Source organism: Protopterus annectens, chromosome 4.part0, assembly GCF_019279795.1.
Source record: "Protopterus annectens isolate FY-2018-M chromosome 4.part0, PAN1.0, whole genome shotgun sequence".
In the NCBI taxonomy this organism is placed as follows: Eukaryota; Metazoa; Chordata; order Ceratodontiformes; family Protopteridae; genus Protopterus; species Protopterus annectens.
This window is the reverse complement of record NC_056733.1, coordinates 673,704,657-673,728,078: the sequence shown is the minus strand read 5'-3', so window position 1 is coordinate 673,728,078 and position 23,422 is coordinate 673,704,657. Positions and strand designations below refer to the sequence as shown.

Here is a 23,422-nt window from a genome sequence, read left to right as displayed (position 1 = left end):
GATGCAGTACCCACCGAGGAATCTGAGCCAACCTCCGGATGGATCGCTGGGTCTTCACTGACCTCAAAAGAGACATTAGAGATATGAGGCGAAGTTGAAGATTCAGGCCTTAGCTTCTTGGCCTGCCTCTTCAACACAGGCTTCGACAGTAGGCCCAGATGCACCCTCCATAACGTTCTTAGCTAAACGTTTCAGTGACTGAGTTTCTATGTAAATATTTAAGGATGAAAGACTGCTATGTAGGGTCTTAAGGAAAAAGGTCTGGCAAATAGAGCAGGATTTGTGGTCATGAGTACACCCCAAACGAAAGAGAGACAGGTCATGACTATCCTTATGTGAGATCTGTTTCCCACATTGGCACTTGCCTTTCTTGGATGACATGAAACTCTCACAACAGAAAGCAGCAGTAAAAGAAAATCCCAAAGGGGCACTCATCTGAAAACTGGACCAGCAGCAAATAACTTGGGTGCACAGACTGTTGTTTGAAGATGGCGTTCAGACTGGCGGCAGAGAAGTTCTGAGGATTGCATGTACTCCTAAGCCATGCCTGTGACATCCCATGTACTAGCAGCAGTGCTTAAAATCTCTTGTATACTGGCTGGATGTCAGGTCATCCATGGCGGAGGATCCCTCATGTAAAGAATACAGCAACATTAGAATAGAAAGGGATCTAGTCTCCTGTCTAGAAATGGTTTTCTGTTTAAAGCCAGCTAAGTGCTAGGATATGTTGTCCCCACCATGATCTTAAACAAGACAAAGCTAATACTAGAAAATGAATATGTATTTCTATTTGTTTACTGGGAAAGTCTGACATTGATACCCCTTTACAGTGGAGGCCAGCAGGGAAAAATCTCCTAAGGTATTAAACAAAGTTGATTTACATGGATTTGCTTATAATGCCTACAGCAAAACAGTAAGAGAATACTCAAGTCTGTAATAACAACACTACAACAAAAGAGATGAACACAAAGTAATAAAAATAATTATCTTGCATATGAAGACAGCTGTCTCTACAGAAAAACGTGGACAAACCAGTTTTGCAATTTCTAACAACTCTTGTTGAAAGATGAAGGCGAGAAGAAAAATTCAACTTAAAAGATTACTAAGAAAAAGAGTTAGATGCAAAATGTTTTTTGTTTATGGAGACAGGACCCTCAGAAAATTAGTGCTTACAGATAAAAAGTGAAGAAGAATGAGGGAGAAGTGGAATATAATTAGGTATGGTACTAAGAGTTACTTTATGTAAGTAATGAGAATAAGTATGAAAGTGGAGGTATGAACAGCCAGGAGGAGAGAAGAGAGTTAACAGTGAATGTAGTGAAAAAATGCATTCCAAGTCTATAACATATATACAGACCTACAGACGGTGGTTGCTGAGTGTGGAAAATACAAAAAAAAGTATTGGAAGACCAATATGTATACCAAGCTACTTTCACACCAAAATTTATTCTGCAGTAGAAGGGTTAAGAATAATAATATGCAGGCTGCTAAATAGGCTAAGCTGCCCGTTAGCTGCTCATTTCCTGTATTATTGTTTCCCTCCACAGTCCCCATCTCTATTCATACTGTATGCCAGCCTTCCAAAACATATTTGATAAATATTAACAGTCTCCTTATACCAAACTTCTTTCTCCTTCGAGATGTACTCTCATCCTGGCTCACTCCTTCCTTACTGCAGTTCAGAGTTCCTCTGTTATCAGAAGTAATCATCCACCATGGTATTTCTCCAAATGATGCCATTATCTAAGCATGCAGAAAAAAAAGTTATGTACCTACCATAACATTCCATGTTTGTTGTCCATCTCGCCTACCTTCTTGCTGGTTGGGTTCAGAGCCGATCCTTGGCTCCGACTCAGCCGATTTACTATAGCTCGAGAGCTTTTACTGGCTCGAGGCTAACCCCTATCCCAACATGCCTAGCGGTAGCTACCCAGACCTCGTTTGTAATAGCCCATACATAGTAAAAAAACAATGTTCTTACTAAGTTCCTAAGCATTTAATACAGGAAGGAAAGAGGAATAAATCAAGGCATGGTTAACTAACCTGGTATGTCAGCAGGAAACTCAGCCAGTGTAACCAATAAAGGAACTCCTCTCAAACCTCCAGGAAGGGGGAAGGAGGGGGGGGGGTGCAAGAAGGAAGGTGAGATGAAGGACAAAAAACATGGAACATTATGGTAGGTACATAACTTCTTTATGTTATGTTGTCCCATCTCGCCTTCGTTCTTGCTGGTTGGGACCATGTCCCCAGCACCTGGTTCTTGAGTGGCTCACTGGAACAAACTCTTCAGGACTGTGGAACCAAAGGATGTCCTATTCCGGGAGACCACATCCACTTTGTAATGAGTGATAAAGGTATGAGGATTTGCCCATATTGCTGCTGCACAGACTGAATCTAAAGGCAATTTAGCTTGGAAGGCAACAGAGGTGGCTAAGGCCCTGGTTGAATGTCCTCTGGGCCTTCCTGGAAGTATCTTTTTACGCAAATCATATGAATAACTGATTGTGTCCAACAGCCATTTTGATAAGGTCACTTTTGAAACTGGATAACCTTGTTTATGGTCAGCAAAGGATACAAACAATTGGTCTGATTTTCTAAGGTCTCTGGTCCTGTGTAAATACAAACGTAATTGTCTATGAACATCCAGTTGGTGGAGTCTATACTCTTGTCTTGTTGCCGTAATTGGGGAAGAACACAGGAAGCTTAACGGACTGATTTAAGTTATACACTGAACGTACCTTTGGCAAGAAGGAAGGATTGGTCCTAAGAGAGACTCTATCTTTGTGAAAAACGAGATACAGCGAGTGAATAGACAAAGCATATAATTCAGAAACCCGTCTAGCTGAAGTTATAGCAACCAAGAAGAGGGTTTTCCATGATATAAATTTCAGGGAACAAGATGCTGCTGGTTCAAAAGGTGGAAGAACCATAGAAGCTAAGACCAAGTTTAGGTCCCGGGTGGGGGTTCTCTTACCGGGGGCCGTAAAAGAGTTGCATCTCGTAAGAATGCTCTGCAAAACGTATGAGACATGATGTTAGAACCCAAGTCTCTTACATGAAAATTGGAGATGGGAGCAAGTTGGACCCTAAAAGTAGCTGCAGCTGCTCCACTTTCGAAGGTTTCGGCCAGAAAGTCAAGAATCTTGTGAACAGGAGCAGTGAAGGGATCAATGTCATTACTCTTCGTCCAATAAGAGAACTTCTTCCATTTGCTAGTGTAAATCCTCCTGGTAGTGGGCTTGTGAGAGGACACTAGGATGTGTTGTACAGCTGGGGAAATGTTTAGGAGCCTGGCTAAGACTGGAAGTGGAGGAACCACGCAGTCAGCTCGAGAGTTTGGAGGGAAGGATGAAGCCCGCTCGACTGATGCGTTAGGAGGTCCGGAACTGGGTCCAGTATCCAAGACTCCAGTTGAAGATGGTGGCAAAAAAACAGGAACCATATCTGATGAGGCCAGTAATGAGCAACGAGGATGAGTTTGTAACCCAGCAACTTTGCTTTCTGAAGTACCTTTGGAATTGGAAGAAAAGGTGGAAAGGCATAGAGTAGTCCCAAAGGCCAATCGTAAAAGTACAGTTGTGTACACTTACCATAAATGTAGATGTTCGAGTGTATTCACTGTTGCAATCATCACATTTGGGTTATCCTGCCACGGGTAGTCCTCAGTCGGCTCGAATACCAGAGGCTTAGTATTTCTGCATCAGTTGCTGTCACTCCAGGACTGACGTCAGGTCGTCAGTGGTATAAAAACAGGCAGCCGAAGCCATTGCATCACTTTTTCTTGCTCTAACTGACAGGAGCTCCCCAAATAGGGAGCTAGGTTATGGTGGAAGAACACCGCCAGTAGAAAGTAAATACCAAAAATAAAAGGAATCCCTGCAAGGAGGTAGGTAGAGAAAGACAAGGGGGAGAGAGAAACCAGGACTGCAACAGTGAATACACTCGAACATTTACATTTATGGTAAGTGCACACAACTGTACTATGTTCTTCATGTTTCACTGTTGCAGTCATCACATTTGAGTTGATTTCCAAAGCTGAAGAAATGGGTGGAGGTAGTCAAGACGACAGTGGGGTGGCTAGGATGCCCTGCAAGACTGCGGTGGCAAAGCCTGCCCTGGATTTGGAAAAGATAGGCAGGTGGTAATGCTTGGTAATGGTATGAACAGATGTCCATGTTGCAGCCTCTAGGACGTCCCTGGTGGGGACCCATCTGAGAAATGCTGCAGAGGTGGAGTTGCTCTGGTGGAATGTGTCCTGACCCCCTTTGGGGGTGGTTTCCCATGCTGTCTGTAGCAGAAATGGATGCAGTGTGCTATCCATTTGGAGACTGTTTGTTTGGATATGGCCTTGCCCTCTGCTCCTGTTGTGAAACTGACTAACAATTGATCAGTTTTTCTGAAAGATTTAGTCCTGTCCAGATAGCATCCGAGCTGTCTGTGCACATCTAGAGAGTACAGAATTCTTTCCCCTTGTTATGTGGGTTAGGGAAGAAGGTGGGTAAATGTATGGATTGGTTGAGAGCCACACTGGACACCACTTTAGGCATAAAGGATGGGTTAGTCCTGAGCGAGTCTCTGTCAGCATGGAAAATGATGAAGAGCTCTACAGCCATGAGTACTTGTAGCGCTGATACTTTTCTAGCTGAAGTGATAGACAGAAGCAAGGCTGTTTTCCAAAACAGAAATTTTAATTCTGTTGAAGCTGCAGGTAGGGGGGTAGGGTGAGCTTTTCCAACACAAAGTTAACGTACCAAGCTGGGGTAGGAGCTCTTCTGGGTGGTCTTAAGTTGTTAGCCCCTCTTAGGAACTGTTTGATGAGAGGGTGTGAGAAGAGAGGAGGCTATGTGTAATGAACAGAGATGGCAGAGGCATGAATTTTAATAGAAGAGAATGATAGACCCCTCTGTAGTAGGTCTGCCAGGTAATCCAGGATGAGAGGTAGGGAGGGCTGTGCCGTTCCGGCTCCCTTAGCCTGGATCCAGGTCTAAAACCTTTTCCACTTGTTAGCATAGGATTTCCTAGTGCTGGGGCATCTGGCCTCAAGTACAACATCTAGAATTTGTTTGCTTAGGCTGTCAGCTTGAGGGGTGGACAGAGAATAAGCCAGGCTGCCAGGTTGAGGGTCTGCAATTGGGTATGCATGAATTCTCCATTCCCCTGGGTCAGGAGTGTAGGGATCTGAGGGAGGTACCATGGTGGCAGGGGTGACAGGCTGCGCAGCAGTGGGTACCAGTGCTGGCGTGGCCAATCTGGGGCAATCAGGATTGCCCTCGGCTTTTCCTCCCTAATTTTGAGCAGTACCCCTGATATGAGTGGTAGAGGGGGAAATGCATAGATTGCAGAGGCATGAATTTTAATAGACGAGAACGGTAGACCCCTGTGTAGTAGGTCTGCCAGGTAATCCAGGATGAGAGGTAGAGAGGGCTGTGCCGTTCCGGCTCCCTTAGCCTGGATCCAGGTCTAAAACCTTTTCCACTTGTTAGCATAGGATTTCCTAGTGCTGGGGCATCTGGCCTCAAGTACAACATCGAGAATTTGTTTGCTTAGGCTGTCAGCTTGAGGGGTGGTCAGAGAATAAGCCAGGCTGCCAGGTTGAGGGTCTGCAATTGGGTATGCATGAATTCTCCATTCCCCTGGGTCAGGAGTGTAGGGATCTGAGGTAGGTACCATGGTGGCAGGGGTGACAGGCTGCGCAGCAGTGGGTACCAGTGCTGGCGTGGCCAATCTGGGGCAATCAGGATTGCCCTCGGCTTTTCCTCCCTAATTTTGAGCAGTACCCTTGATATGAGTGGTAGAGGGGGAAATGCATAGATCGAGAGTTTCACCCACTGGAAGGATAGGGCATCTACTTTCCAGGCCTTGCTATGAGGTTCCCTGGTGCAAAATTTTCTGAGCTGATGAATGGGGTGGGAGACAAAGAGGTCGACCTTTGGGGTGCCCCATTTCTGGGTTACAAGGTTGAAGGTGTTGTGGTCTAGCTGCAACTCATGTGGGTCTAGCAGATTTCTGCTTAAGTTGTCTGCCAGAGAGTTTAGAGACCCTGGTAGGAATTGTGCTAGCAGGTGTAGCTGGATGGCTGAGGCTGTGTGCCAAAGGGTCATGGCGAGCCTCCAGAGAGGATAACAGTGTGTACCTCCCTGCTTGTTTATGTACCAAATCACTGTGGTGTTGGCTGCCTTGATCAGTAGAGGCCCCGGGGAGAGTAGGGATCTGAAGGCTGTCAGGGTGTACCGAATAGCTAAAATCTCTTTTTGGTTGATGTGCAGATGCATTTGATTTGGGCTACAGTGGCTCTGAATGCACCTGCCATCCAGGTGTGCACCCCAGGCATAGGGTGATGTGTCTGGTGTGGCGTGGGGTTGTGAGAAGGGAAGTCCCTGGTTGCGGTTGCAAGCTGCTGCCCACTAAAGAAAGTCTTACCTTAGACAAGATATCACTGGTATGAGACTTTCCAGCTCTTGAGAGCGTTGACACCAAAGGCTTTTTAGGTACCACTGTAGTTTCCGCATATGCAGTCTGGCATATGGAATGAGTAAGATGCAGGAAGCCATGAACCCTAGAGCTTGCAGGATTTTCCTTGCGGTTAACTGGGTTCTGGTGGCTAGTTGAGAGAAGTAGTCTGTCAAGTAGGCTTGTTTTTCTGAAGTAAGGATGCTGGGATGCTGTGTCCAGGCTTGCTCCCAGGAATACAATTTTTTGTGTGGGGACTAGTTTTGATTTCTTTTCGTTGATAATATACCCCAGGGAGGTCAGTAGGTCCTTTACAAAGGTCAGGTGCTAACAGCTTTTCCTGACTGTCTGCCTGAATCAGGCAATCGTCTCCAAGTAAGGGTAAATTTGAATATTTCTTTGTCTGCAAAAAGCAATGGCTGGAGCCAGGCATTTTGTGAAAACTCTGGGAGCAGTGGATAAGCCAAAGGGAAGCGCAGAGAACTGAAAGTGCATAGATCCTGCCCTGAAACGTAGGCATTTCCTGCAAGACTCCCTGACTGAAATGTGTAGGTAGGCCTCTTTTAGGTCTAGGGTGGCTAACCAAGCATCCATGGAAAGCATAGGTAGAAGCTGCTGGAGGGTGAGCATTTTGAATTTTGGTATCACCAGAAAGGTGTTTAGAATGGATAACTTGAGGATTGGGCACCAGGTGCCCTCTTTTCTGGGTACCAGGAAGAGTCTGGAATATAAACCTTGGCCTATCTGTTCTGCAGGAACACGCTGTATTGCCCTCATGGACAGCAGGAAAAGGACTTGCTTTTTGGCCTCTGCCCATTGGTTTGGAGGAAGATCTGGGAACCCTTTTGGGGTTGGCAGAGTGTGGAAATAAAATTTGTATCCCTGGGACACTATGTGGAGGACCCATCAGTCGTTGGTAATAGAGGCCCAGTTGCTTGCATGGAAGGAGAGTTTTCCTCCTAGGGACACAAGAAGGTGGGCAGAGGTAAAGGGTGAAGTTGTAAAGTCATTGTGAGTTCTTACTGTAAGGCGGTGGCTTTGCACTCCCTGTTTTTGAAGAGGAGGAACTCCACTGCTTAGATCTCTGCATTCCCTGGAGCTGCTGTCTGGGGGGTCTTCTTCCCCTGGGTCTGGGCTGAGCTGGCCTGGAGGGGGCAGGAAAGGACCAGTGCTTGGAGGGGCAATGCCTACTGAACCTCGGAGGCTGGACCTGTAAGAAGTCTTTAACTGTCTGCATAGATTTAGCTTTTCCCCCCATCTTTTTTAAGACCTCTTCTGTCTTGATGCCAAATAAATTGTCTTTGTTTAATGGTGCGTCCAATAATTTGGATTTTACATGGTCTGGCAAGGTCTGTTCCCTAAGCCAAGCATGACTTCTAAGGACAGAACCAGTGACTGCTGCCCTGCAAGATGCTTCTAGGGCGTCAAAGCCACATTGCAAGGTATGCTTAGTAGCTTGACTTGCAGAATGCATTAGCTCTTGTAATTCTTTATTTTCTGCACAAGCAGGAAAGGAAGATATTTTTTGTTTGAGGAGTTCCATGGTATGCTGCTGATATTTCAGCATGTGGAACTGACAATTTAATGCTCTAATAGCAAGAGTAGCAGAGGTATATACTTTTTACCCCATCTGTCTAAAGCTCTGGAATCCCTGTCTGAGGGGGTGGGATTCTTAGCTGAGGTTGCTTTAATTCCTTTAGGTCCTTGAAAGATGACCTCTGGGTCAGCAGTAGGATTTTTGAAAATGAATTTGTGAGAGTCAGGGACTCTGTAATACCTGTCAGATTTCCTGGGAGCAGGAGGAAGGGTTTCAGGAGTCAAACTGGATTCCATAAAAACATCATCCACAACAAACAGGACAGGTGGAATGGCCAAAGGTCTGTGCTGTGGTAAATCTAAGAATTCCCTGAGTCTCTTTTTTGATTAAGGATAGTCCTGACATTCCCATTGGAAATGCTCCCTAAAAGTATGAAGGGTTTCCCCAAATGAAACCTCCTCGAGTGGAGAGGCAGAAGGAATGGATTCCTCTGCATCAGAATCCTCATAAGCAGAGAGGGGTTGCATCTCTTCATATTCAGAAGCATCAGAATCATCGGACTCCTGTTCAGATAAAACTACTGGGGACAAGTCTCTCTCTTTTGGAAGGGGTACCTGGCTTCCGCTAATAAGCATAATAAGGTCTTCTGCCATTTTAAGCATTTGAGATTGGGGCAAGGAAGCAGGTGCCTGAGCTTGGGTCATTTTTTTGGGTGTAGTTCATACCCTGGGCCTTAGAAACTCGGTAGTTTTAGAAAGAACTGAAGATGCAGAAGAAGTCTGTCTGTGTTGAGTATTGGTAGTACAAAGTACTTCCTCAGAAGCCGGTGCCTGCTCAGTGGCTGTGGACCCATCCAAGGTAGAGACATCTGCAGGATCCTTAGTCGAAGAGTTTTGTGGCATACCAGACTCCGAAAGGGTCTCAGTAGCGGTCTGTGAATCCACAGAAGTGGGTATCACGGGCTGCAAAAGTGCCTCACTGAGGACCGGAGAACTGACGACTAGCTTAGCGGAAGCACTGTTGGCAGTTTTTGACCTGTGCGGTCTGTCTCTGTCTTTATCTTTATATTTTTTCAGAAGATCAGTTGTCTGATGGCTTACTGAAGCCATATCGGAATTAGAGGACAGAGCGAAAATATCTAGCTACAGTAAGGGCTCTACAACATATAGTTCTGATGTTGAACAAAGCACAAAAGCGACAGTGAGGGATGTCGTGGTCTGGGCCTAAACAGATGACGCAGTAAGAATGGAAGTCTCTGTGTGGCATTTGCTTTCCACAGTCGAGACAACAATTGTTAACTTTTTCTGACATCCCCAATGAGGTACTTAGCTTTAGAAGAGTTCAACTTCAATTCGGAAACAAAAACTCAGGTAGCGGCCAACCGGCACTCGTGCAAACTGCTTCTGCTTCGGGCTCCTCGGCAAGAAAGACTGATGTAATGGCGTCGGCTGCCTGATTTTTATACCACTGACGACCTGACGTCAATCCCGGAGTGACAGCAACCGACGCAGAAATACTAAGCCTCTAGTATTCGGGACGAATGAGGGCTACCCCTGATAGGATAACCCAAATGTGATGACTGCAACAGTGAAACACGAAGAACATCAAGTGCATCCCTGGGTGACTGTCCTGGAGGGGGAACTAGGGTGAAGTAGCTGCTGCATTTGTTATTGAGGGGAGTGGCAAAAAAATTGCAGCATGGCTGGCCCCATTTGCAAAAAATCAAGTCTGCAACTTCTTGCTTCAGGGACCACTCGTAAGGCATGAGGATAGCCCTGCTGAGCCTGTCCGCTATCACGTTGGATTTTCCAGGAATGTGTGTCGCAATGAGAAAACGTTGGGAAGACATCGCCCATTGCCATATTCAAAGTGCCTCCCGACACAAAGGGTAAGATCTGGTTCCGCCCTGCTTGCTGATGTACCATACCACTGACACATTGTCTGTCTGAATTGCACTGGTCTTGGTAGGTAAACAGTATTGAAGTGCTTGCAACGCCAGAAGCACCGCTCTCATCTCTAGAACACTGATGTGCAAATGGTACTCGTGAGGTTGCCACATTCCTTGCACAGTTTGTCCCAGATAATGCCCCCCCACCCTATCTGGGAAGCGTCTGTGGTCACTGTGGCTACAGGATGGGGGTCTAGAAAGTGTCTGCCCAGAGTCACCTGGGGGGAAACAAGCCACCATACTAGGTCTTTTTTGCAAGATTCTGTGATCAAAATCATGTGTGACACTGGTAAATCCTGGAAAGACCACTGAGTGAAAAGAGGCCATTGCAAAATCCGCATGTGGAAGCGTGCCAAAGGAACTAGTGTAATTGCAACAGCCAATGAGCCCAAGACTTGTAAAACTTCTCTTGCCTGAACTCTCGTTTTTTTTTTTTTATGAGAAACTAAACTTGCTGACGAATGGTTGACACCCTGTCTTGAGGCAGTCTTGCTATCATGTGTCTTGTATCCAAGTCTGCCCCTATAAAGGTAATAGACTGACAAGGCAACAAGGCAGACTTTTCATAGTTTATGGTGATGCCTAACTGGGAACAAGTTTGGATTGTGCAGTCCCATGCTTTGATCAGTTGATGCTCGGTGGTAGCAGTGAGGAGCCAGTCTAGATATGGAAACACCTGGAATCCAAGATGCCTCAGGTGAGCTGTGACCACTGCCATACACTTGAACACCCCGGGGGCTGTGGTGAGACCAAAGGGCAGGGATCTGAACTGATAATGACTGGCTCCCAGACGGAAGCATAGGAATCTCCAGGATTGCCTGTCCATTTTTATGTGGTAGTACGTGTCTTGGAGATCTATGGCACACATCCAATTGTCCTGACCCAAGAAGGGAAGAATGGACTGCAGTGTTACCATCCAGAATTTTGTCTTTTTTACCGATTGGTTTAGCTTGCTGAGATCCAAAATGGGTCTCCAGTCCCCTGTCTTTTTTGGAACTAAAAAGAACCTGGAGTACGTTCCGGATCCGATTTGGTCTGTGGGGACTTCTTGGATGGCTCTTTTTTCTAGCAATCTTTGAACCTCTAGGATTGCGTGATCCCGAAGACTGGGTGGAACATCTGGGATAGAACGTTTTTCTTTGACGGGGAGACTGAGAAAAAGAATTTTGTAACCCCTGGATATTATCGACAGTACCCATGTTTCTCTTGTGATAGTTTGCCAGGCTGGTGGGTACAGTGATAGTCTGCCCCCGACTGCCTCCAGAGGTGGACAGACAGGCCTCCCTTCAGGAGTGTTAGAAGGGCCTAGTAGAGAAAGCATCTCCATCGCCCTACTGTTGCTGACACCCCTTCTGCCGTGAGGGCAGCATCTTCTGTTGTTGTTTCCCCCTCTGCCCCTAGGGGAAAAATCTCCAAGTGTGTCAGGCGAAGCTCCCTGGGATTTTTGGAACCACATCTTTCCACTCCTCTGACCTTTAGGGTAGGGTCTAGATGGAGTGGAAAAACGGACTCCTACGGCAGAGAGAGTCTTGCCATCCTGATCACACCTGGTGAGAGTCTCTTACCTGAGGCCCGAACAAGGACGAGCCATCGAAGGGGGTGTTGGTAAATGAAGACTTAAAAGGTTCCGTAAACTGACAAAGGCGCATTCAGGAGTGTCTCCACAAAGCTACTCTGGTACCTGCTGCCCTACTCGCTCCATCTGCTGCATAAGAAATGAGCCTCATGGAGGAGTTAACCACAGAGGTCAAGGTCGCAAGCTAGGAAGCTGCCCTGTTTGCAACTCCCTCAGCTGTAGGATCTTGCAGGGTACAGCCTAGTGCCTTCAGAAGATCCCTCTGAAGTCGTGTGAAATGAGACCAGTAAATTCAGTGACCTGAGAGTAAAGGTCGCTGAAGAAAACATACGCTTCCCATACCTGTCCATCATACGAGACTCCTTGTTTAGCGGATGGACAGATGAATTAGTTTCCGCAAGTTCCTTCTTAGTGGCTGCTCCCACCACCATGGCATCAACAGGGACCCCTTTGAAAAGGAAAAACTTATCCTCGGGAGCAGTAATAAATTTATTCTGTCTCCTCAGAACTGGTTCCATGGTCTCTGGAGTGCTCCACGCCTTTCGACTCACTACAAACAAAAGTGGGTCAAAAGGCAGAGGAGGGTCAGGAAACAAATGCATCCAGGTAGACAGACTCGTCCTCAGAAGGGGCTAGGGACTTCCAGCCACCCCTCTGTCTAAGGATTTCCAAGATGTCTGAAAAGGAGACATCCTCAGAGGGGGACCGTGGGGACCCTTCCGATTCATCCAAGTCTGTATCTGAGGTGATAGACTCAGGGGAGTCTAGATGCTTCCTCTTACATTTCTTCTTCTGAGAGACCTCCTCCGAATGTTCTGGAGAGGTTTTGGAAGAGGTGGGGTTACCCAATGGGGCGTCCTGGGGCACAGGTTCCCTACGCTTGGAGGCAGGAGGAGGGTCAAAGGCAGGCACAGGCACCGAGAGAGAAGGAGCCAATGCAGCTGAGGGTGGAGCAGTCTCAGGAGACAGCATGCTCCTCATCACCTCAAAGGCGCCATGGTCCCGAGTCGAAGGAGCTGCCGGCTCCGAAGAACCTGGAGATCTCCTGCAAACTGGGAGTGATGGTTCCGAGGCCGATGTGGGAGTCAACCTCACCTGCACCGAAGCTCCGAGAGGGAGAGCGGGGTTGGACAAGGGTCCGATGCCACTTCCCCCCCGAAGCCGGTGATAAAGCTTCGGTGCCCAGATCCCGCAACAGACAGACATCGAGGAGATCGAAGCGGTTGTTGGAATCGATAAAGGAGAAGAAGCCGGAGCCGATGGTTCCACCACCACGACCCCCATGCACTCTGGCTCCGAGCTCAAGAGAGTCGGAGGAGGAACCGATGGAGAAGCTGGATAGGCCGATGGAGCCAATTCCTTATGGGCTGGCCTCAAAAGTAATTTAGTAAGTGCCTGTGATATGAGGAGCCTGTTGACCATTCTCGCCACGTCATGATCCGAAAGCCTGGAGGACCGAGAGGAGTGCAGAGAGGACCGGTGACTGTCTGCTCCAGGTTACAGCAGAGGAGATAGTGGAGCAGAGCGTACTGGCTCCAAAGGAGGAGACCTTGTTCTCTTATGGGTCCGGACTCGCTCTGAGGACACAGATGGAGCTGCCAGAGACTTAGCTTCATCGGAGACAGCACTGGGAGCCAATAGAGCTGAAGGTTTTTCAGTGGTTTTTGTCTGTTCTGAACTCGGAACCGATGGCTTGGTGTGTTTCGCAGACACTTTAGCTGGTTGAGGACCCTGAGACGAAGAATCTTGAGGGTTCTTCAGAAGGCCACACAAAATTAGCTTATTCCTGGTCTCTCACAGGACTTTGGAACGGAAAGCATGACAGATAGAGCAAGAGTCCTGCAGGTGAACAGCCCCTAAACAATATACACAACTCCCGTGCCTGTCCGTAAGGGACATTTTCTGGCAACACGAGTCGCATTTTTTGAACCCAGAGAGTTTCGACCCTTTGGACATGGTGCTAATTGACAAAAAGAATTTTCCACAGTACTAGAAAAACACAAAGCTATAAGCTAACAGCACACAACAACTAACTACAACCAGGCTGCAACAGCTAGCCCAAACAACAAAAAAGGAAGAACTTTTTTTTTGAAGGGGAGACAAGAAAAGGGGGAGAGCCTCTAACTTAAATGGAGACTCCCTCCGATAGGAGAGCCTCTAACTTAAATGGCTACCTTAGAAAGGGTGGGGAAAAAGAAGAACCTTCTAATTTAAATGGGCTCAAAGGGGAAAGCAAGGCCTGAGGAGAAAATGACGGCCAAAAACACCCACAATAAGCAGAGAAAGGGGTTGTTAGACTAACGGGAGACAGTATACACACTAACGAGTCAATACAACAACAAAACTTTGAGAAGGATAACGATAAAGTGAAAAAAGCACAAAGAACTTGGCCTGAGCCAGTAGTCGCAATCTCGACGCTGTAAGCGGCAAACGAGATCTGGGTAGCTACCACTACGCATGTTGGGATAGGAGTTAGCCTTGAGGCAGTAAAAGCTCTCGAGCTATAGTAAATTGGCCGAGTCAGAGCCGAGGATCGGCTCTGAACCCAACCAGCAAGAACGAAGGTGAGATGGGACAACATAACATCCACATTTTAATTTACTTGAATCTTCTGTCATTCCACTGTATAGGGAGGGGCATCTAACCATCAGACCCTCAGTGCCACAAACTGGTACCCTCCAACTTCCCAAATGTCAAATTGCTCAGTTAAAGCAGAGCAGTTATGTGCTCCTGATCCTGATATGCAAAGTCAGAGGGTGGTGAAGTACTACAGGCAATCATTTATGTACAGCACTAGGTCTCCCCAGTACTGCTACCTACAGGATTCCTCCTTGCCAAAAAGTCTTAGAATTTACCAATACATACAGGCCTTCTTTCATACTGCTTACATGGTTTCAGGCTATACTACTGTTACTAAAACGGTTATCAATCCTGCTTACAATAATGAAGAACAGCTTCTTGACTAATCAACTCTGTTTTGATTGAAACACTCCTTTGACACTACACACTATTCTATATTACTAACATTTTTTAGAGGACTTTTCACTTGGTCCAGAACTAAACCATCTGAATTTCTTAAGTCCTACCACAATTTGTGTTTGAAATACCACAGAATGCGGACTCTCTGTATCTTGAAGCACAACACTTGGGCTTCTATTTTTCCACCATCATGGATGATCTAATTTACTGCCACAAATCAACCAAGCTTTTAACACATGACAATGAGAGATGACAACCTTTTCCTAAATAATCCAGAAAACTCCAGCACTGCCATTCAATTTATCCTCATTTCAATATGTGCCCCCCCAGTAAAAAAGCTATACGTAAATACCAGAAGAACCCAAACCATTTTGCTCATCAATCCTTCCACTGTTCCTTTCACTTGTATTCCTCATTTCAAATAGGGAATATGTCACTTGATGCAAGAATTTCACTGAAACCACTACCAACCTACAAATAACTAAATAAATAGCGTCAGTTCTACAGACGCACACAAAGAAACTTTGCACATCCTTTTCTGACTTTACCTGATATTTTTATTTACATTTGTTGAAATATATACTTAGATATACGAGTCTCTCTATGTTTAACGTATAACTAGTGCAGAGCTGCAAATGTGCTATGAGATTTTTATTTTTTTTTTAATTTGCAAGGTGTGCCACTGTGGAGTCAGAACGTAAGATGGGTGTGGCTGTAACTGTTGCTGTGGATTTTGTAATGAAAACGTCTTTCAATATTTAATTCTGTGATGGTGGTTTTAATAAAAAAGATATGAATCCCTCAAAACTTCTCTTATTTTCATTTCACACCAGTCTTGTTACACTACAGTAAATAAACTTAAAAGACAGCAAAGAAAACAAAAAATCATCCGTAGGACTAATAGTGCGCAGCTACAAACTGAAATAAGCACAAAAACTAACAGAATAGTGGACAACCAACACATGGCTGAGATAAAGCCACAATGTTCATTAAAACCAGGTAAGCGCTTCCTCGACCACGCAGGTCGCGTCATCAGACCATCACAAAAAGTATAAAGAACAGCTACTCCCTATTATATACATTTCTAGTTAATCACAATCAGTTAAAATCAATTCAACCTGTAGAAATTGTAAAAGGTTTAAAAGTTTAAACTCACATAGTCATAATCACTCTTTATGACTCCTTACAGCATAGGAAGTGCAACCCAGCGTATTACATCACTACGCTAAGGTCAAACTTAAAGGTGCAGATCCAGCAGTGCACAAAAGTCAAATACAAAGCATTGACATTAATACACTCACTCCTATAATTACATTTACTAGATTAATAGCCCTTATATCATCTATAAAGCCCCCTCGATTTGAATACTGGCTTAACTGAAACCATTCCATTCAAGCCAAAAAAGAATCCACCGTACCTCACTCCTCTCCGTTCTATTTTCAATATCCCCATCCTAACTCCTTCATCCACAACTTCAATAACCATATAACTAAAAGTATGTGCTTTCCCCATCTCTACTACATGCCTAGCCAAACTAATGTATTTAGCACAGTGTCGAAGTTGCTGTTCCTTTTAAACTGGAAAAACTAATAGAATGTTACAGGAACGGATAAGGGAGCATACTTACTACATGTGGATAGGGAATACCTTCAGTGCCTAGAATACTGAAAATAAATATGAGAGGAGTGAGGTACAGCGGATTCTTAAGTTAAGGTCAGACAAGTGTTTTAGCTTGAATGGGATGGCTTCCATTAAGCCAGTACTCAAATCAAGGGGGCTTTATAGACGATATAAGGGCTATTATCTAGTAATTATAGGAGTGAGTGTATTAATGTCAATGCTTTGTATTTGACTTTTGTGCACTGCTGGGTCTGCACCATTAAGTCTGACCTTAGCGTAGTGATGTAATATGCTGGTTTGCACTCCCTATGCTGTATGGAGTCATAAAGAGTGATTATGACCATGTGAGCTTAAACTTTTAAACCTTTTACATTTTCTACAGGTTGATTTTGTGATGAACTAAAAATGAATATAATAGGGAGTAGCTATTCTTTCGGCTTTTGTGATGGTCTGATGAAGCGACCTGCGTGGTTGAAAAAGTGCTTACCTAGTTTTAATAAACGTTGCGATTTTATCTCAGCAGTGTGTTGGTTGTTCGCTATTCTGTTCGTTTTAAACTTAAAAAACAAACCAAATATCCAGATTTTTAAACTGGTCTCCCATTGAAAAATAACTTGTTCTCAAACCTTGAATTTGCCATTCCCTTTCTATCATACGGCTGTTCTTCCAGTAAAGTCTGTCCTCAGACTTCCCTAAACAAAATATCCTCTTTTATCTTCTTTGCTCCTAGTTGAGAATATTGGTGCATTTGACTTACTACAGCAAACTGTCTGCTTATTACAGAAAAACCTACATACTTTGTGCTAACTCTTATTCACAACCTCCCATAAAAGGACTGCTGCCCTACTCCAAATCCAAGGGACTCCAAAGTTCAGATGATGCTGTTCCCACACATCATCCTGTCAACTCTTTCGTCTTACTCAAAAAAGCATCTTCTAATGCCACACCAACCATTTACAGCACCTAAAACATATACAGTAAATTTCTGAATTAAATCTATTTGCTTTGAGCAAACAATGCAGCTGTTAAGAGATCATGAATATGTACACCTCTTGTTTCACAAAACCTGACTTCAACCCTCATGTTATTTACTAATATTCTTGCTGAACATTTTTTAAAATTTTATTTTTACTTAGTTTAGCCAACTATGCTGTCCTAATGATAGCACTAGAGTACAAAATGTTAAGTTAATAAGTGGGACAATTTCACAGGACTGGAGGGAGATGTTACTCATTAGCTCAAACATCTTTAGACAGAATAGGTAAAATTACTCAGAAGGTACTGTAGTGTAGGCCTTGCTCTTCTGATTTCTGTTTTTTTCCCACTAGAGTGGATTTGGGTGGGACAGTCAAAGAAATTCACTCAACCTAAACATACATCATTGGGAAATTATTCCAGATGACACGCACTGCTTACATTTTTCTAAATTCTGCACAAAGAGAAAAAGTGGCTTATTCAAGTGGAGTTCCTCTATCACTGCATTAGTTAGCTGGGGTGGATAAGAAGCTACACACTTAACTAAATAGGTTGGACAGGTAAGAGCAGTTGGAGGTTCATGTAGAGTGCACCCAAATAGACACGTGTCAATACTTAAACATACAGATAAACAGAAGTGCCTTATAAGTCAATTTCATTAGGAGAGGTCGAAACAACTGCAGAAGGAAAAAGGGAAACATTTGACGCAAGACAGAATGGAGCTTGTAGATGAACGTAAAAACATGGACTGTACAGTAATTATAAAGAAACAGTTCATCTAAAAGAAACAGTTAAATCTAAAACTATGTACAATAATAAACATGCTTATCTATAAAACAAATTCCCAGTAATGATGTCCACAGAGCACGTTAAAAAGCTTTAGACATTCTAGTCAAACCATAAATTAACTGCAGGCTAGACAGATCTCATTATATGCTTTGTACTGCTTACACAGAACAAAGCTGGTTCATAAGTTAGGTACCTATCTTATAATGTAAACCAGATTTACACCACACATATGAAATATTCAATGCTATTAGACAAAGTATACAAATAAATTACAGCAAGAGGTTATAGTGTGCCTCCTCCCAAAAAAATACTGACTAGTGTGACTTTGATAACAAATACCTGATGATCATACTTGTGTTAGGTTTCATACCTTTGGCTCTTTCACATCTAAATCTTCACCGTACTGGATGCTGAAATCAATATGTTGCAGAACTATGTTTATGGATTCCTCATCTGACCGATCAAATGGCAAGAAGCGAACCATGCTATAGTCATCAATCTGATGATGATAAAGCAAAGCATGAAGTTAGTCTCTTCATTAACTTGTAAATGCATACTAATATTCATACTTTAGCAGATGTAGCAGCTTTTATTATTGTGGTCCTGGGATGAATAAACAGCTTTGGCTTACTGTCACAGCCATTCACTATTTCCCCACTCATGACTCCTCCTGAAGTTTCTCTAATCTCAAATATGAGTATACTGCTGCAACAGGAACAATTTCAACCTATGATGAGATGATGCCCAAGGCCACTCCCCCTTCAGCATTAATGTCACTCAAGTCTGAGTATGCCTTTACAAGAGAAATACAAATTATAAATGCCCTAGGGCAGATAGCCTAGTATGAACCTATTAATGGAAAGTATGCATGCTCTAGGAGTGTGCAACATCTTTATCTGTGATTTCTGACCTTCTGCAGCATTTTTTTGTATTATATTCAGACTGTTCTGCTTTTTCTCTTTTGTTTACAAACTTTGAATACCTGCATGGACAAGGGGAAAAAATGTATAATCCTGTCTTCACCTTGGTTGTATACCTTCCCGGACTGTAGTTTCAGCCTCCTCGGTATTCTTCAATTACACATCCCTGCCTCCTGTTGTTCAGAATCTCTATAGTGTTTTACTGGATTTTTGATGGTTTTCCAATATATATATATATATATATATATATATATATATATATATATATATAATAAGGCTATCTTTCATTGCAATACTGCTACTTTTCCCTTCTGTAGGTTGCTAACTTTTTCAGCAGATTTCTAGTATTTGTACTAGCCTATTGCCTTCCCTTCCTTCCTAACTTACCTCCCCTTTTTTACTTTTGTTTTACTGCCTCGCCCATTCCACTCCACTGTAATATAACTGAAGTTTAATGTTTCCTTCTATGTATGCTCTGTGGCTGTGGCTTTTGTTTTTGTAAGGCCAATACATACATATCTACTTGCCCGACACTGATTTATACAAGGTAGTTTTCTTTCCTTAACACAACCACTTGGTCTAAATTGCTGTTTGACTTCTGCTACTTGAGAGGTGTGACCTTTGCTATTCTCTCACTCTGCCCCTTCTATTCTCATACTATCCTATCTCAACCTAACACATTCCTACTAACAATATCAAAATAAAAACAATACCCATTTAAAAGTCAAAGTTAATGATATACTTGTTTTCTATGTCTTGCACACTATAAATTAATGCCAATATATACATACTGTATCCCATTTATTAATAGTTTACTATTCACACCTGTCAAAGGTAAAGCCACAGCTAAATTAAACATATTCTTTTCTCATCTAGTACATTGTGTAGAACAGCTGAATACAGTCAATCATATTACATATATCAGAATGTAACACTTTATTAAAACACATATTCTCATTAATAAATATCATTATAAAACAAGAATGTACAGTTGTGTAAATAAACTTACCGCAGCAGTAGATGTTTGATCACTGCTGCAGTAGCCTTACCTATAAGGGTTATTATCTTGCTAAGGATACAACAGCTTGGCAGCTTCCAAAGCTTCAGGGCACCTTCCACACACCTAAGCAGTCAGTCAGCTTGAGCTGAAATGACTCAAAAAAGCCAGGTTTGGGCGTCAAGCCCTCCAAAGCTTTCATGCCAACACAGACAGAGGGAGATGGAGTCCTGAAAGGACAAACAACACACAAAGAAAATGTCTGCACCCTGGCACAAACAATACACCTAACAACAACGGGGATGAAGGAAGGGAGCAGCTACTGTAGCTGTGATCATCTGAACATCTACTGTTGTGATAAGTTAATTTACACAACCGTAATACGTTCAACATACTTATCACTGCTGCAGTAGCCTTAGGGGAGGTAACCTTAGCTTGCTACATTTGGGAGGTGGAAGGGGAAGAGTCCAAGAGCCCTTGAAGAATGGTCTTGGCAAATCCTGACCTAGAGAAGGAATCAAGCTTATAGTGGCTTGTAAAAGTATGTACAGAGGACTAAGTTGCAGCTTCTAGAACACTACTAAAATCCAACCCTTTCCAAAAAAAACAGAATTAAGTCAAGGCTCTGAGTGAGTATAACAAAAGGTAATAACCTTAAACAACCATTTAGAAACGGTCTGTTTTGACACAGGTTGCTCCTCCTCCTTATGAACAATTAATCTGAAGATCTGAATGATTTAGTTATGTCAAGATAGGGCCAGAGTTGTCTGTGGACATCCAAGGTATGAAGTATCCTTTTTCCCTCATTTTTAGGTTCAAGAAAGAAAACGGAGATGGATAATTTGGCTTAAAATAAACTCTAATACCTTTTTAGGAATAAAAGAAAGATTAGTTTTCAGTGAAACCCTATCTCTATGGAAAAATGAGAGATGGTTGACTCACCATGAAAGCTTGCTACTCAGAAACTCTTCTTGCAGAGGTCCGAGCAATTAGTAAAATTGTTTTCCACATTAAGAACCTCAAATCAGCCAGATTAGACAGTTCAGATGGAGCAATAGTTAGCCTACCACCAAATTAAGATCGAAGGTGGGGCCCATTGGTCTTCTTGGAGGCCTCTAATGCAAAACCCCTTTTAAAAATATTTTAATATGAGAATGCATTAAAACAAGAGGTTCCATGGGCAGACATGCTGAAATGACCGAAAAATGAACCTTGACAGAGGAGTAAGAAAGGTCATAAGATAGTAACTAAAACAATTATAAAACCAGATAAATACTAATCCTGAATGAGTGCTGGTTATGTAGTTGGCACCAACTAGAAAACCTTTTAAGTTTACTACTATATGATCTTCTAACAGCAGGCTTTCTTGCTTTTGCGTGTCCTTAGTAAACGGGTGCCTAAAGGGAATTAAGACCCTATCATCTAGGCAGTCAGCTGAAGTTGACTGGGGTCAGGGTATATCAAACACCCCTGATCTTATGTGAGTAGAGCCATTCTGTGAGGAAACTTGTGATAACTGCCCGTGACAGTTTACAAAAGAAGGAAGAACCACTGTTACCTGTGCCAGAAGGGAGTCACCACAGTGATCTTTGGGGGGGGGGGTCTTCGAAATCTTCAGAAGTACCATTGATATCAATGGAAAGAGTGGAAAAGCATTCAGGAACATTCCTGTTCAAGGAAAGGAAAAGGTACCTGTCTCAGAGTCCTGGAGCAAAATCTTGCTACCTGATTGTTCAGAAAGGCGGCAAAAAGGTCTTGAAGGACTCCCCACAGAAGATCAAGACCTGGAAGAGCCCTGATTTAGTTTTCATTCGTTGGGGTCTGCCTTTGTCTTGCTCAGCTTGTCTACCACACACTTTTGCTCTGACGGAATGCAGGATGCCTATAGAGTGAGACGGTGGTGTGAAGCTATATCCCAAGCTAAGATGACTAGTCTGCAAATGGGGTATGACCTGACTCCCCCTTGTTTGCTGATGTACCACATAACTGTGGAATTTTCTGGAACAACTTGAAGAGGTCTCGGGGACCAAAGATGATTCAGAATTGAGTGCCTTGATCAGGGTAACCATCTACTTTATATTTATGTGATTTCATCTCTTCTTGGTGTCTCACACACCCTGCATTTTCAACCATCCTGAAACTGCTCCCAAAGCAACACCCTGCACTTTCATCCATCCTGAAACTGCTATCCAAGCAAAGTCTGAGGTGTCTGTGGTGACTGACTGCACTGGAGGAAGGAGGGCAAAGGGGAAAGCCTGATTTGCGAATATTTTACATCCTCACCAAGTGATTTCTCTTCTGACAAACCCCAGTGTTGGGATTTGAAAAGGCAAAGGATGCTGGTAGTGGGATCACTGAGACTTCAGATACCACTGCATATTTCTCATGTGGAGTCTCGCCTGAGGTATAATAAGATTTATCGGTGCCATGAGACCCAAAATACTAAGGAATTGCCTCTCATTGACCAAAGTCAGAGTAGAAAGCTTTAGAAATAGATCTATATATTTCTTTCCTTGTGGAAGAAAAACTCCAATCTGAGGTGTCTAGCTGAATTCCAGAACACAATCCTGAGTGAAGTTGTCAGAAAAATAAAAATTTTGAATGTACTCTTGGAATCTTAGCTTGATCTCTCACCCAAATCCCTGACACTTTGAAAAAGTCTCTGTAATGATAAGCAAGTCATCTAAATTTGGAAAAAAGTAGGAAACCCTGTAGGCTGCAATGAGCTACAACTGGAGCTACACTTTGAGGACATTCTTGGTGCAGTGGATAGTCCAAAGGGTGAGGCAGGGAACAGATAATGTGATCCAGACACACAAAACCTTAAGACAAGCCTGAAGTATACATGAAAAGGGATGCGACAGGCATCTTTTAAATCTAGTATTACCAGGAAACCTGAACAGAGAGGAAGAGGTAACAGGTTGTGAAATGACATATTGAACTTGGGCATTATCAGGAAAAAGGTTTAGGAAAGAAAGATCCAGAACTGGTCTGCAAGCATTTCCTTTCTTTCTTTGGCACTAAAAAACATCCTTGAATAAAATCCTTTCCCAACATAGGAAGGAGGAACTGATTATATCACTCCCTGGGGCAGAATGTGTTGATGGATGGGGGAAATAAAGAATGTGGTCTGATGGATGAGGAATTGCCTCCTGAAGATGGGGGATATCTGAAATTATCTATTGCCAGAGAAGAAATGTGGAGATTTAGACTAAACAAGGAAGCCTTCTCTGTTCCCTCTCCCAGGGATGACAAGAGTGGATCTCCCTTGCCCACTCAGGTGACCCTGACAGCTGCAGAGGATGTGGATAACCACCGGTCCATAATTGCTGTAGGTGCTACACCAGAGGGTAAACAGATGAGTGGTCAGAGAAGAAGCTATAAATTTTTACTGGCTTTTGCTGCTTGTCTTCCCTGGGAAAGAGGCCTATTTTCAGCACATCTATGGAACAAGCTACCAGTCCCACAGTTGGTCCTTCTTCAGACACCAAATGAAATATGCATCAGCCACAGGTGTGTGATTTTGCTGTTGCTGTGGCCATTATCTATATTCTACTTCCCAAGGTAATTCTAATTTTATATTTCAACAGTCTTTTATATCACTGCAGATTATTCGTATTTATTCTGTCCC

General features: G+C 43.6%; 1 protein-coding gene across 1 annotated transcript in view; it reads right to left on the bottom strand.

Moving 5' to 3' along the window:
• Nucleotides 1–23,422, bottom strand: part of GPN3 (GPN-loop GTPase 3) — a 232,192-nt gene that overhangs the window by 18,439 nt on the left and 190,331 nt on the right. Inside the window, exon 7 of the mRNA XM_044068644.1 lies at nt 18,245–18,373. Within this exon, the coding sequence (XP_043924579.1) occupies nt 18,245–18,373 (129 nt within the window). The remainder of the gene's footprint in view (nt 1–18,244; nt 18,374–23,422) is intronic.